We start from the raw sequence: 15,980 nt of genomic DNA, 5'->3' as shown, positions 1-15,980 counted from the left end.
CAGCGCTCTGTTTACCCACATTCTCTTAAACTCATCACATTACATGCTCGGCTGTGATACATCATCGTAATATATGTCTTAATGACTGTCGTAAAACTCAAAGTGAGAGCACTGCGCAAGTTGACAAAAAGCATTAATGACTATTATCAATCTGTCACAGATAACGGTGAGAATAAAGCTACTGTAGTGTACGCACAGCAGTTAAAGTTAAAGGTGAACGTCTGCCCCTTTGAAAAGGGCTCGAAGTATGTTGAGAGGTATGCGTTGCTGGGCTCTGAGGGAACAGACTGTGAAGGATTTGGACCAGCCGTAGCTGCACACACTTCTCAGCCCAGAAAATTCCTCTGGGTCAAGTACACTTTCTGAGTCCAACCAGGCCAGTGGAAATAATGATACACCCACACACAGCCAAACACACCCTGTTATGTAAAAAATCTCACACTAAGCTGTTTTTAAGTATTTCTTTATGCTTTTTTATTAGATATATTTGCATCATCTTTATTTGTACATCATATTTGTTTACATTGCTTTTGAACGTTCAATTCGATGCAACAATACTGGCCTGCAACACATGAAGTCACTTTCCTATAACATCAGTGAGGGAAAAAAAGAACATTTACAGCTGCTGACATTAAAAGTGCTTCATCATCTTTCTCTGCTCTTAAGTAATTCCTGTAGGGTGCCATGGACGGAAAGACCAAAGTTCACTCAGGGCCATCATCATCAACTATACTCTGATTCGTTTTAATGAATCAACAAACCATTTCATAATACGCCCCTCAATGGTCCTCAGTGAAGTGTTATCAGTGATCCGGTTATCAGGTTTTTTTATAGTGCTACTTAAAATTTCATTTGCATTGTTTACATTATTTATAATTCAAGTCCCTTACAAGCTTACAGACACTGTAAACATACCAATTCTGAGAATACAAAAATACACTGTCATAGAAAATAGAATATGTGCATATTTCAAATGTTCAACAGCACCATCAAACTGTATCGTCATTGACCAGAGCACCTTTGTTGATTTGAACTTCACCATAGCATTTTTAATAGACTAGTGCAAGATGATGCAACAAGGAAAACACAGTCCAGACTGGCAGTGAGTTTGCATATGCTAAAATTTTAGGTTATTTTAATTATTTAAAGGCTTGATTTGATCTTTTGTATAACACAAACCTCTTGAGATTTCCTGTTTAGCAAAATTTGAAGCTGAGTGTACCTTTAATTGATTTCTTTAAAGAGCTCAATTGTTTTTGATGTTCATTATCGTACAACACCACCCTTCATTTATTCATTCATTTCCACTCAAAATAAGTTTTTTTTTTTCAATTATTCATTTTTCAGCACCAGAAAAAAGTAGAATACATATTTAACAGAAAATTACACAGAAGTCTCAATCACTAAATATCTTTTAGTCATTTTTTTGAACTCCAGTTTTAGAAACTTATTCTTCCACTTTTTCATATGACTTTCTCCATCCTTATGTAACTGGATTAATTTATATCCAGTCATTTCTGCAAAGTGAGTAATTTATGTTAAAGTGCCATTTTGACTCTAAATTTAATAAATGAAGCGTGGGCTCTGACTTTTGCACAGTACTGTAGGTTACATTGAAGACCTCTGTATATACATTTAATTGATGCATGTTACTGAAACCTGTTATCCTTATGCAGTGTTTGTGTTGTTATATCTGTATTTATCCAGCATAATCAGTACCAAACTTCCAGCTTCCAGACAAAAAGTGATTTGTCACACAATGACAACCAGTAACACAACACCACAATAATAACATTCACTTTCACAAGCGTATGTATGGATCGTTTGAGTCATTAAACTTAGTCCTTGATTCAACTTTATGCTCCCAAAGCCTCTGATATTCTTCTCACATCCCTGTTCTCTTCATACTCAGATTGGAGGATAATAATGTTATGTTACTTGAGAGGGGCTACTTTTGTATAGCCTACTACATGTCCAATATAAATGATACAAGAAGTATGCAATAAGACGATATTTCAGTTATTCAATGCAAATATACTTGGATGTGTTTTATGCCTGTAGACACATTACAGAGGTCCGCTAGCCTTCACTCTTGGCTTTGATGAGGTGCCCGCTGAATGTAATGTAAGTGTCGAAGTCATCACTGAAGACAGCGTTTTCCCTCTCGCCCTTAAAGAGCCGTACCCACACCTCGTCGTCTCTCTCCAGCTCCAGCATCAGGCTCTGGCTCTGCATGATGGAGCGATCACTGGGCTGGGCGTACAGGATGGCCATCTCCTGCTCATTCTTCATCACGTGCAGGTACGTCTCCTTCTGGTTCCACGTGTGCACATTCAAGCTGAAGTAGTAAATCCCTGGCACATAGCAGAAGAACTTTCCTGTGAACATGTTGAAGTGGCCGTACAGGTTGACCAGCTCAGTGTCGAACACCAGGGTCTGGTAGTAGTCGTTGCTGTGCAGAGCCTTCTTGCGGCCCACAGAGAAAGCAGCATAGTAGGACTTGCAGGGTTCTCCTGGAGTTCCTATGCTGCCCTTGGTGCCTTTCAAGCCATGGGTTCCTCTTGGGCCCATCTGCCCGGTCTTGCCTGTTTTCCCGTAGGGCCCTCGCTGGCCGACTTCTCCTTTTTCCCCTGTTTGGAAAAGGAGCAATAAAGGAATAGATTGGTCAAAAAACTAAGGAGCAATTAAGGAATAGTTTGGTGAACAACAAAGTTACACAGTTCAATCCTTACCCTAAACTGGTGGTGTTGGTATCCAGAGTTTGCGTCTTTAGTTTGGCTTTGTAGCTACAAAGCTAATGGCTTTAGTTTTGCATTGGAGCTATAAGACCAGCTAACAAGTAATAGAAGTTCTCATGATTTAGCACTCATGATTTAGAATTATGTTAATTGCATTTCTTAATGCCTGAATTTCTGATACTGTATGACATTATTTTAAAAAATGAACAAAAGTACAGGCAGTGGTTTCTGCTACTGCTACTGTTTTTCTGTGCAAAGCACTTTTGTGTATTTTTATAGAGAACAGTATGTCAGATCTCACAAAATATAGTTGATTTAGGAATGCAGTTTGCACAATGTAATTTGTTTAGGCTTAAGCCTCTATTACTTGTTAGCTATTACCTCATAGCTCCAGTGAAAATCTAGAGAAGCTAAATTCAGACACCAAACATGTCCTGGCTGACAGACTATATTTGAGATAAGGAAAAATTAGATTTTTCACCAAACCATTCCCTTAACAGGCTTCATGAGTATCTCCAATTAAATATTACATTTCAGATTATGTATGAGCAGGAACCTTTATGAACAATTTAATGTGTTGCAGTCATAATACACTCAAGACAAACTAAACTTCTTATGATAGCTATTGTGTAACTGGTCCAATAGTCATTAAAGCTTTATTCAAAAAATTTGGTTGGCTCTGCCAGAGAGTTTCTGGACAATGTAGTGTCCATTTTCTCTCTGAGGGTCCTGCAGAACCATTCACACTCTGACTTATTGTCCCCTATTCTTTTTGGTTAGACCATAAGTGGTGAAATTACACAGGCCAGGAGGCTATTTTTGCATTAACACAGAGCTTTTCAGCATAAAACTACAACACTATTCTTTGCTAAATAGATCGACTTAGCTGGGAAAAATGGTTTCTGATAGGCAGTGCATTTCACGATAGGATCTCAGTGATGGAATGTCTTTTTTTGTCTCTTGTACCAGTCCTGGAGAGTTTAACAAGGTATTTTTGTAAGGCATAAACTTTGTACCTTTGAGAATAGTGATGTTTATCTGTGGAACCACCTGGTATTGTGGGTAATTGCTGCTATACTGGAGTGGTTCCTCCACTGGGTCACAACATCGCCGGCACTCTGTTCTCTTGCTGTCACTGCAGGAGACAAAAACTTATCACTGCCTATGCTTTATCAGCTTCATTAGCATGCAATAATGATATGGAAGAGGGATTATTATAGGACAGCTTATTGAATTGCGTTATTAAAGCAATAAGCCACTCAAGGTTGTGTGTCAGAGTGATTTTACCACGATTAAGGGGTGTTGTTAACCTTTAAATGTAGTAAAATCATGGTAATATAAGTGGCTTATTGCTTTAATAAAACATCTATATAATAAAATATACCAGTATTCAATAAATAATTTAGTTTATTATTAATATAAGAGCAATAAATAATTCCTCTGCCAAACTATGTAGTTCATTTAAAGTAGGCCATAACTGCTAAACATTATCAGAGAGAACGATTGTTACATGAATAGCACAATGCTGTTTAATAATTTTATGCATTAATACAGAGTAATTGATGTGTTTGTTCATCTGCATATGGGGTATTTTACAATTTAGAATGTGAGATTTATCTTTGTTTTTAAAATGACAAATTTCTTTCATTTGAACTGTGAGTTGCAAGACATTACATATAATTATAATATAAAATACATTACCGGTACCTGTTCTCTCTATGGTAATCTGTTTCTTGGCGATAATCTCTGGGATCATATCTGTCCTGATCTTCCTCGGGGTGAGGTGTCCTGTACGGCTCAGCCCACTTTGCACACACCAGCAACAGTACTCCCACGCTCACCGCTGGCAGGGGCATCCCACGACCACCACACACCTGCATCATCTGGAACATGTGCTGAGGAGTGAGTCAAAAAGCTGTGAACCTTGCAAGGGACTGAATTTTGACCAAGTATTTTAAACACAGTCATTTTGAAGCACTGTGAGACATATTGTTTATGCACAACAGTAATTATGGTTCAATCATCCAAACTATTCCAGAGAGGGTCAAAAACCTTCTTGGGTCTGGTTAAAGTGGCTTTGGGTGTGCTTTGGGGACACTGAGCTTCTATTATTATCTGTTCTTTTGCAAAATACAACTGCAGCAGAAACAGTGTGTTCTGCAAGTGGCATTGCTGTTCTCAGTTGCCAAATTTCCTGCCCGCTAGGCTAATGTTTCATCCTCAGTTTAGACCAGGCACTTCTTAATTAAACCAAATGGACGAGGTAGAAATAACAGAGAAGGCAGTTTTGAAACAGTGTGTAACACCACTGATCACTTCAGACATGGGCTTCATAGCACACATAGTCATATGAGACAGTTTTAGGCCTTGTGCAACATGATGTCTGGGTCGCAAGGTGTGCATTACCATGTTGGGCTGAGTCGAGGTGTAGTCTTTCGCTTAAACTGATCATGTGATCCCACATTAATTACAAGTGTGCATGCAAGATTAATGTAGTATGAAAAAAACAGTCTGAGCAGGAGTGAAATAGTCCAAAGCAAGCAACATCATAGGTAGAAGCACTTTTTATTCTTTTCAAATATTTTTTGCTGGTACAGTGTTGACATCATCACAGCTTGGGGTACCCAGGCGAAAGTGTTTAGTGGCTCCTCACAGAACAGTATACAATAAGGGAGCACTTTGTTCAGTGTAAAAACAATGTCTAACTCCATGTTTTATGTAGTTTTGTTTCTGTTTCCATCTTCTTTTTGCTATGTAAACAAGCAAATACTAGTTCTGAGCCATATCCTCTTCTGAAAATGAAGAATCATGAGGACCGTTTAGAAAGCCCTGACAGAAGTTTTTGGCTGATTGATTGACTAGTCCCGACAATTCCATGATCGGACCTCTTTATCTGCTTCATCTCAGACCTAATCGAGATTCCACTCGCTGCTACCTGTCCAGTTGAGTAATTGTTTGCATAGTGACAATTAACCTAAGGTCAATTCCTTACATTTGATCTTTTCTGATGTGCCGTTTCAAAGCAGCTTTGTGCAATTGAGAAGTTGTTTTGAGGAAAAAACGGGCAGTCCCCGTGAAGTCAAAGCTGTTTAAAGTGCTTTATGTGAAGAATTTGCATGAGTGAATGTGCTGTTGAACAAAGCCCTGCGCTGGGCCACATTTTTGCGGAACAGTGGCAGTAAATTACACTGAGATTACACTGAGAAAGCCTAATGTGGTAAGAAGGCATAGGGACAAAAATTTGCTAGCACCTTATAAAAATGGTATCTCAGGCTACATTTACTTACATACACAATTGACCACTTCTGAGTGCACAGGGAATCGGCTAAGATGTTCATATGCATAAAACAATTTATCGCTTCCATTAAGCCGTTCATTTTTCAGGCACAAGAGCTACTGTCAGATTACTTAAATGAATGAATCTGACAAAAGGCCCTCCCGAACTGACTCTCTGAAATGGATGCTCTCCAACTGGCATTGGTTTTTGGAGCAACCTAATTTCTCAACGAGGAACACTGACACAGATGAGACCAGTCAGTGGACAAAGCAAGTAATGTGGGGAATTTTACACAAATGTTGTATTCTCTGGTATACACAGACAAAACACAGCAATAATGTGGATTACGCTCCTGAGCTGGAAGAAATGGAAAATTACTCCATGCAGGACACAGCTATAACTGTCTCCAGCTGTGCAGACAACCTCTGATGAGGGCAGGTCTCCATTTAGAGACTAAGCAAATGACACACTTTGACTATGTTGACAGTAGGTCAAGTACACCAGTAAAACAGTGGCATTAATGTGCCACATTGCATTATAATATAAAAAAGGAATTTATTGGCTTTTATTGGATTTGTAAGGCTCTATTGAAACAGTTACCAGTATACATTACATCTCTACTTACTTTTAGAATGAATGAGAAACTCACTAGATATAATAATTGGCAGGAATGGTAAGGTAACACTTTCTTACTATTCCCACCTACAGAATTTGGCAAGAAAGTATTTTCATTCATTGTCCTATTGGAATAACTTTCATTTGGGTGCCAAAATATGACACCTTTTACCTTTCAGTCGAGTTAAATTTGTCAAGTAACATATTAAATAAAATATGGAGGGCTTTTGTCTTCATTTTATTTTAGGTTTATGCTTTTTATTTGTTTTTAGATTTCACCTTTTATAGGAACCAAAATATATAAGTGGACAACCCTCCCTGTATTAAAAAAAATAAGTAGTACTAAGTAGTAGTAGTAAAGATATGATAAAAAGAAGAAGGACAATGAAATGTGTATAATTGAGAGATGGCCTATGAGAACAAAAGCTACATTATAACAGGGCATAAGACTTCTCATAGGACATCCCATTTATATGCACCCTCTCTGTGTGTAGCATAATATTCCTCAGTGCTGGTTTATCTAGATATGGCCATTGACTCTGAAATAAAAAACCCAGTTCCAGCTGAAACAACAGTGAACACATTGCACATACAAGCCATAAACCTGACAACTCAAAGTGTCTTCATGAACACAGATCAAACAAAATGATTCACTCTTCTGGAAACATGTGATTTAGTGAACATGCACTAGTAATCCAGTCACACTGTTGTGCATCTCACTGTGTTTGAAATAAACCACTCTATATGGTGTCTAAACCCATGGTCTTGAAGATGCAGAGGGATGGAAAAACCTGTAGAGGTTCAAAGGTTTTTGAGGGCCACTGCTTTGAGGGGGCTCTAATCCCTCACTAATCTTTTGATGTGCTCACTTGAGTTTACTCTGACCTTTTCTTGCTACTCACTACTGAGGCAGATGAGTGGTGCAGGTCTGCATCTATAATCACCTCACAGTTAGCACAGACAGAGCTCCTGTGAGTGTGTGTGGTGGTTTGTAAGTCTTTTTATTTGGTCTACATCTTGTACCCCTTGTTTGTTTGCCCCCCCTGCTTTTCATGGTCATTCAAATCTGATAGTTCTGGTTGAAATTCTCTCTGCTTCCTGCGGATGTCAAGGTCTGAAGGTCGTTGTTTACTCCTGCAGCAGTCATTCAGCGGCGCCTTCGCCCCAGCCAAAAAGTTAGCTCAGCTCTATCAACATCTGCTCTGAGCTGACTGTAAATGCATTACATAAGCCGAGAGTGTTATTGCTTTCTCCTTCTCCAGGGAACGCCATGCTCCAAATCATTAGCATCCCACTGCTTCTCCTCAGATCATCTGACACCAGCTTCACCTTCTACTGTGTTGATTCTGAGAGATGTGAGCCAACAACAGAATGAAACAAAAGGAAAAAAATGGTTTTCTAGCTTTCTCTTTTTTATGAAGGCCTGAAATGTCAACAAAAGAAGGCCAAATGCCTTTAAGCTTCATGCCTGCCTTTCTCATTCTTCCACAGTTTCAAGAAATCCTCTAGTATTATTACACATACTATAGGTTTCATCACAATTGAACTTAATTACTGTTTACCAATCTGCTTTGTTCTCTTCAGCACCTCTCTGTATAATGGCATAGAGGCATGTGTCGACCTGTCTGTCCTCGAAGGCAAAACTGCGGTAGGTAGAGTGCCTGACTCTTGATTTACATGCTGTGGAAAGAAAAGTTTTAAAGTCTGTAGAGTACACAGCAACAGGATAAAAGTTAACAAGTTCTCTTTGACTGTGTTTAGAAGTTTGGTTAGGGGTCATGTCTCTGGTGAGTGACCCTCAAGGTACAACTTAATGGCTTTCTAAACTTTCGCAGCCCCTGGCACCTGACAAAACTTTTCATTCATCCTTGAGGTCAGTACTCTATTCTCTCCTTTTACTGGGGTAAAGTACTTGGTTCCATTCCTGTAAATTTAGTAGGAAATCAGCTACAAGTCTGGAAATAATTGGACTGTTATACAATTTTTGTTTGGTATGTAGCTGGACTCTTTGGATTTGGATTTGCACAAAGAACATGAGGTTCAAGTGCACAGTCTCGGCTTTAACGTGCTGATATTTACATCTATATTGGATGAACACTGTAGTAATTACAGGCATAAACTGTTTAACTGAGACTTTGAGTGACTGGCCTAAGTAGCATAATCTAAAACATAACTGTTTAGTACTTAGTTACAAATTCCATCTAGAATTTGAATTTGTAGCCTTTGAAATCGATGCCTGCCTAAAGTCTATGGATATCTTCCCTGCTGTTGCTCTATCAGGCTTGTTTCAGTTCATCTGTAAGTGAAGTGCTGCTCAGTGAGGTTCTTTGAGTACTGACCAATCAAGAGCATTCTTTTTGGCCCTGAAGAACTTAGTTGGTTTCATAGCATGTTTCAGATTACTGCTCTCCTGAAAGGTGAAACACCATTAACTTTTTTGATGTACAGTATAGTATATATCTTTTATCTTTATCACAGTATAGTGATAAAGATAAATGAGCCAATTCAACGGGCATTCTTTTTAAGAAAACTTCAAGCTGGCTTTTCTGTTTTTCAGTCCCACCAGCGGTTTGTATTTTATTTTAAGCTACATTGTTGAATGTAGTCTTTGACACTTTATGTGTGGCAATTTTTCCTCATGATTGAAAGTACTCTTTTGTCGTTAGTGTGGTTTACCATGGTCTGCAAGTTGTTTGCGATTGATAAGCTCAAATGTTCTTGTTTAGTAGCAATGTACCAAACAGTTGATTCATAATGGTTTGCTCTACTGTCATTAAAACTTATTTGACTCACATATTGAGAGACAAGAGCAGCAGACTCTGGATGCAAATGCCACATGCAGATCAACTCTAGACCTGTTTGTAGGCTCTTCTATGCATGAACAACACACAACTGGCCAAGAACAACTGAGCCATCTTCCAGTGACTTATGGTGCCCTGAAGTTGGGCGAACTATGTACAATGCTGTGAAAAAGTATTTAATTTTTTCTTTTACAGCATCATAGTCATAGAGAATGCTTTTAGAGAACCGTATTACACATAATTTTGTTATGATTTCATTTATTTAAGGAGCAAAACTATATATATATATATATATATATATATATATATATATATATATATATATATATACATTAAACCACCCTTGTGTAAAAGTAACTATCTACTTAAAATTAGTAACTTGCTTCATGACCTTTAGCAGCAGCACCTGCAACCAACATTTCCTATAATTTGATATCTGCCTTTCACATTGTTGTGGAGGAGTCCACTCTTTGCAGATCTGCCTTAAATTGGATATATTGGTAGGTTTTCTACCATAAGCTGCTTGTTTAAGGCCCTGTCACAGAGTCTCTATTGGTCTCAGGTCAGTACTTTGACAAGTCCACTCCAAAGCATTAATTATGTTTCTTTTCAGCCATTCAGATGTAAATCTGCTTTTCTATTTTTGGAAATTTCTGTATTTATTTTTTCTTGCTGCACAACCTGATGTTTCAGCATCAGCTGATGGACACTCACCTTCAGAATTCTCTGATACAGGACAGAATTCAAATTAGCAAATTATCCAAGTCCCGAGGCAGCAAAACATGCCCTCACCTTCGTACTATCATGAGCATATTTGAATGTTGGTATGTTGTTCCTATTGTGAAATGTAGAACTTGTTTTATGGCATATAAAGGGACCTGTGTTTCTAAAATGTTACAGTTCGGCCTGGTCTATCCACAGAACAGTGTCTCAAAAGGCTTAGGGATTGTCTGGGTGTTTTTTGGCAAATGTGAGATAGCGGTGTTTTCTACCTTGTTGGGCTTTTGTGAAAGTCACTTTTGCTCAGTCCCTTTCTTACTGTGGAGTCATGAACACTGACCTTTGCTGAATCTATGGAGACCTGTAGTTCCTTGGTTTGTCTCCTGGAACCTGTTAAATTTGCCTCTGGGCCCTTTGGGACGCTTTGGCAGGCCGGCCACTCCTGGGAAGATTCACCAATGTTCCTAGGGTTCTCAATTTTTAAATAATGGCTCTCACTGTGGTTTGGTAATATCATGTTTTGATCATACTAGATCAGACTAGTGTGCTTGCGAAAACTTTATGGAGACTATATCTGATGGTAAACTAGGTTAAAATAGGGTTACAAGGCTGGCTTCATTCAAGCCTGACTGTTTTCAATCAGCCAAATCTTATGATCACTTAAATTTTGTTAATTTGTTGCTTGAGTAAGTAAGGGGGTAATTACTTTTTCACATGGGTGATTTGCATGTTGAGTAATAAAATACATAATAATTTTTAAAATGTGTTTTAATAAGGTTCTCTGTTTAACATTACATTCTGGTTACATATCTAAACACATTCACTCAATCTCAAATATGCAATAAAAAAAAGTGAAGGAGTTGGTCAAATACATCTTCACAGCAAAGTATATAAATGGCTGTAAATGGCTATAAATTCATTTATGGTTTACCCAGTATAAATGTAAATGCAAATTGTAAACACAAATTAAACATACTAGTCTGCAATTTAACCTAATGGTTATGGTTTCATTTTAAATCTATGGCCCCACTGAAAGGATGGGATGTTTTTCATTTAGGTAAAAATCTGGTATACACCACATACTAACATGTGCTCATCAAATGGGTCAAATCAGGTGAGCACCGGAAACTATTTGGTGCGTACTGTACACTACAAACCCAATTTGAGACAGTAGGTGAAATGCAAATGAAAACAGAAAGTAGTGTTTGCAAACTCGTTTTGGCCTGTATTCAATTGAAAACAGTAATAACATTCTGTAGTCATTTGGAAAGTGAGGACACCAGTTCTTGTAGTTGTGAAAGTGAGTTTTTTCCCCTTTTTTGCTTGGTATAACACTTCAGCTGCTCAGCATTCCAAGGTCTTCATTGTTGTGTGTTGCACCTAATGTACCACAAGTTTTCAATGGGAGACAGGTCTGGACTGCAGGCAGGTCATTCTAGCACCTTCACTTGCTTACTGTGAAGCTGCAATGCTGTAAGACCTGCAGAATGTGGTTTGGCATTGTCTTGCTGAAACAAGCAAGGATGTCCCTGAAAAGGTGTCATCTAGATGGCAGCATTTGTTGCTCCAAAATGCATATATACCCCGTGTCATTAATAGTGCCTTCAAGTTACCCATGCCATTGGCACTTACACAGCCCCACAGCATGACAGATGTTGGCTTTTGAACTTTACACTGTTAACAATCAGAATGGTCCTTTTCCTCTTTGGCACAGAGAGCACAACATTCATTATTTCCAAAAAACACTTTGAAAGATGGACTCATCAGACCACATCACACATTTCCACTTTATGTCCATCTCAGACGAACTTTAGCCCAGTTAAGTCACAGTATTTCTGGATGTTGTTGATAAATGGCTTCCGCTTTGCATAGTAGAGTCTTAACTTGAATTTGCAGATGCAGTGAAGAACTGTGTTTACTGACAAGAGTTTTCCAAAGTATTTCCGAGCCCATGTGCTTATAATCATCACAGATGCATGACAGTCTTTGATGCAGTGCATTGAATCAAAGGGATCAAAGGTCATAGGCATTTAAAATTGGTATTCAGCCTTGTCTTTTATGCACAGAGATTTCTCTAGATTCCATGAATCTTTTTATATTCTGCACTGTAGAAGGTGAAATACCTAAAATTCTTGCAAATGCTTGTTGTTTCCTGGGTCCTCCTTTTATACACAAGCATGATTGCATCAGCTGTTTTTGTGTATTTTACAACGTTAAATTTGCAGATCCTAACTTTTTTGGAAGGTGTTGCAGAATCACTTTTATAATGAGCATATATTTACACAAAATAATAAAGTTCAAAGGGTAAAACATTAAATATCTTAATGCTGTTTTTAAAAATTTATAAACCACTGCCTTCTGTTTTTATTTGCATTTTACGTACTGTCACAGCTTTTTCAGGATTTACTTTGTATTTGGTGTGCGCTAGATACTATTTGGTGCTTACCTGATATTGATATTCACCAAATGGCATCTGGTGCTCACTCAGTAGTATCTGGTGCTCACCTGATATTATCTGATGAGCACATGATAGAATGTGATGTGCACCAGATTTGTGCCTAAAAACCCCATCATGTCCTTTCAGAAGCTCTGTACAAATATGATGGGTTCAAACATCAAAGAACAACAAAACTTTGGTATTGTCAAGTTACTAGGGCTGCACTGTATATACTAGTGACCTACTTTCAACCACAGTGAATACCTACCCTTTAAACCTGCAGCTATGCACTGTTAAAGCCCTCATCTGCACTTGATACGGATGATATGCTCTGTGAGAGCCCACAGACATGGGATATGCACTGTTTCAATCTGATAGCAGGCCACTACCCTCATCAGCCATTGCACGCCAGTACCCACCTGCCTCGTCTTTCCCCCTCACTCCTCACTTTCTTGTTTCCAAGTGCTCTGCTCTCACCACATAGCCAGTACATGCAGGCTGCCATGCCTTAGTGAATGATGAGGTACAGTGATCTTGAATGCGGGATGTAGTGGCCTGCGTATCTCTAAGTACCTGATGAAAAAGCACCAGAACTGGCTGTCATATGGGCCGCCTCCTGTTTCAGCCCTACCCTTACTGATATGAATTGTTCCTTAAGTATGGTACTTATCCTCTGATGCTATTGGAAAGGGTCAGTGCTGAAAAACAGCTGCTCTTGAGCAGTTTGGAGAGTGAAAGGAAGTGAACCTTTAGTTTGCTCTGCTGAAATCTTGCACCTGCGTTGGCCTTATTGTTTGACTTCATTCTCCCCCCACCCTGCCCACCACAAATGTCTCTTTTCTCACTCAGCTGCAAACACACAGGGGGTAAACCACAACAATCCAGTCAGTTTGCAGCCTGAATATTCAGTAACATACCTGTACCAACAAGTCTACAGGTTGTGCAGGCAAGGTACGCACCAGCGAAAGTTTCCAGCTCCTGATTAAACAGTAGCAGACATTCAGTTCATCACTGCAAGTGGAAAGCTCATGGGTGAAAAATGTATTATTGTTTTCACTCTGACAAATTGTATAAGTTTTATTATATATAAGCGCACTTCATGTTGTGGTTAAGGGAGATTTCCTCAGGGGTGGAGAGCTGCAATTTTGTCTGAACAGCCGAAACAAAAACACTCCATCAGGCCTGATGCTGCGTGCAAGGGGCTAATTAAAGGTGCTGTAGTGTGTGAATCTGGATGGCACCAGCGGTGTTAAAGGTGGTATCAGAATATTCAAGTTAACGTAGAGTTTCCGACATTCATTTTCTTAATGTTGACAGTTGCTGCAAGAATTCGATTTTTATTATACCTCTGGGTGGAAGGAGAAAGCAGAGCTAAATCTGATCCTGAGCCTTACATTAAAGCTGAGAGTGAGTGAAATGCCTTTGAAGTCCACGTGGCACATCACTCTGGTCAGCCACACGTCTGACCCATATAAACAACACTGACTGAAGTCACATGACCTTAGAGCAGTCTTTCACCATGGTCCCTGCAAAGTGCAGCTTAGGAGTGGGCAATGCTAGCAGTAGTTCTTTTCTCAGTGACTTTGATGGTATATTTGGCCTGATTCATCCATTCAACTGTGAATGTTTAAGTGGCTGCTAGAACAATATGAGAAAGATTTTGCACTTGCCTCTGCACTCTTAATTTGTGGTTATCTCTGGCATCACAAAATCCTGACTTTCATAATGTATTGAGAGAATCAGTGGTCACTGACACATTTCCTTTGGATCTATCTCTCTCCTGGTGCACAAACCAGTTCCAGAAATGAAGCAATTTGAACTGGGCTTTGTGATGGCATGCTTAAAGAATCCTTGTCCTAGATTCAGCTCTGGCCTGTGGCTGTGCTAATCATTTATGCTCAGTAATGAATTGCCACATTATAATCATATTGTTTATCTTTATAATACACAACAGCTGAGCTTTGTTGATTTATGTACCACAAGTGAGCTTCTGAAAACTTACACAAATTTGCTGATTGTGCTGTAGAAAGTCATGAGCTGTCATTTACTAGATTATTGTAACTGTTCTGGCTGAAGTGTATATTTTACTCAGATTAGTAGAGAGTGGCAGTGGTATGTGGAAAATTCGGATCATGCTGGGATTCGTTATTTTGCTGGGATATTTTTGTCACACACCAGGATTAGGTTCAGTGTGCCATCTGGGGAAAGTTTTCACACTGTTGCACTGTTGCCTCATCACCGTGCAAATCCTGTTCATTTGTCCCACATGGAAAAGCTCCAAGTAGCAAAGAATGGTCCCAGTCATGCAGCAGAGTCTTACTATTCCATCACTAGCATCCAAAACCAAACTCCAGTGCATGCTTATTTATGGCTTTTGCTAAGTTGAATACATTGTCCAAAAGAAATCACTTACCTCTAGTGTTGGAGGAGGTAAAACTAATGCTTGTTAGGAGATCCTCTTTGTTTTGTACTGTGAGTGCAAGAATGTGTTAGCCGGCAATGTGCTCCCTCTCCCTCTCGCTCTCTTTCTTCTTTTGAGAGTGTGTTTGCCTGTCAGGCTGTGCAAGACATCTCCCTCCTGCTCTCCCAAACCCAGTGTGCCATCAGGAGCCGGGGAACGAGTACAGGAAGGGAGGAGGACAGAGGGAGGGGCAAAGATACAGCCAAGAGGGAGGGATGAAAGGAAAACAACAACAGGACAAAGGAGAACAAGAAGAAGCACTACAGGCCTAAATGAGCCTGTAAAAGAGGAGGACAAGGCAAAAAGGTGCAAAAAAAGATCAGAGAAGGAGGAACGAGAGAGAGAAAGCTAAAGGAAGAGAGAAATACAGAAGAGATTTAACCTGTGAAACTTCAGTTCCTCGCTTACAAAACTTTCACATTAGTGTTATAGTTATTATGAAGTAATTTAGGAGGAATAAGGAGAGAGAGAGAGAAGAGATAAAGAAACAGAGACAGAGAGACATGGAGAAAAACATGAATTTAATAGACTTCAAGGCCCACATTTCAATTCTTGACTGTTGTAACTACATGACTTACATATTAGTAAATCTTGCTAAAAAACTACTAGCAAAAATGTACTAGCAAAATCTTACTCAAGATAAGATAAGTGTAAGTACGGAGCCAAAAATGTGCTTGAGAGAATGTTACACACTTATGTAATTATATACACACTTATGTATATCTATATCTTAATCAGTATAATTGTTTTGATAATATGTAAGTGGAGTATTCATGGAACCACAACTTACCATCCTTGGACAGGCGCACCATGCAAGATTTCCCAACTCACTCTCAGAAAAACAAAAAGGAGAGTAAGAGAGAAGCCTGCAGTCACTCCAGAAAGCAGTTTCGGGATGACTTGAAAGCAGTAGGAACAGCAATTACACAGA

General features: G+C 39.0%; 1 protein-coding gene across 2 annotated transcripts; it reads right to left on the bottom strand.

Annotated features, from left to right (window-relative positions):
• Positions 1 to 440: 440 nt before the first annotated feature.
• c1qtnf1 (C1q and TNF related 1) lies at positions 441 to 15,204 on the bottom strand. Of its 2 annotated transcripts, none has more exons than XM_036572520.1 (4): positions 15,002 to 15,204; positions 4,446 to 4,621; positions 3,755 to 3,873; positions 441 to 2,630 (listed from the first exon to the last, which is right to left on the bottom strand). In XM_036572520.1, the coding sequence occupies exons 2-4, from the start codon at positions 4,619 to 4,621 to the stop codon at positions 2,080 to 2,082; spliced, it is 846 nt and encodes a 281-aa protein (XP_036428413.1). In that variant the 5' UTR covers positions 15,002 to 15,204; the 3' UTR covers positions 441 to 2,079. The 2 variants fall into 2 exon arrangements, with proteins under 2 accessions (XP_036428413.1, XP_036428412.1); XM_036572519.1 differs by having other exon boundaries at positions 443 to 2,630; positions 4,446 to 4,633; positions 15,002 to 15,203.
• Positions 15,205 to 15,980: the final 776 nt, after the last annotated feature.

Source organism: Colossoma macropomum, unplaced genomic scaffold (assembly GCF_904425465.1).
Source record: "Colossoma macropomum unplaced genomic scaffold, Colossoma_macropomum, whole genome shotgun sequence".
Taxonomy (NCBI): Eukaryota; Metazoa; Chordata; class Actinopteri; order Characiformes; family Serrasalmidae; genus Colossoma; species Colossoma macropomum.
This window is presented reverse-complemented; position numbering and strand designations above follow the sequence as displayed.

Bases quoted from the DNA above. Each gene is read 5' to 3' on its own strand.
- c1qtnf1 (XM_036572519.1), bottom strand. From the start codon at position 4,630: ATGTTCCAGATGATGCAGGTGTGTGGTGGTCGTGGGATGCCCCTGCCA. The intron at 3,874-4,445 runs GTACCGGTAATG...TGTCTCCTGCAG, and splicing joins GATTACCATAGAGAGAACAG to TGACAGCAAGAGAACAGAGT. The intron at 2,631-3,754 runs GTACAAAGTTTA...TTTTCCAAACAG, and splicing joins AAACATCACTATTCTCAAAG to GGGAAAAAGGAGAAGTCGGC.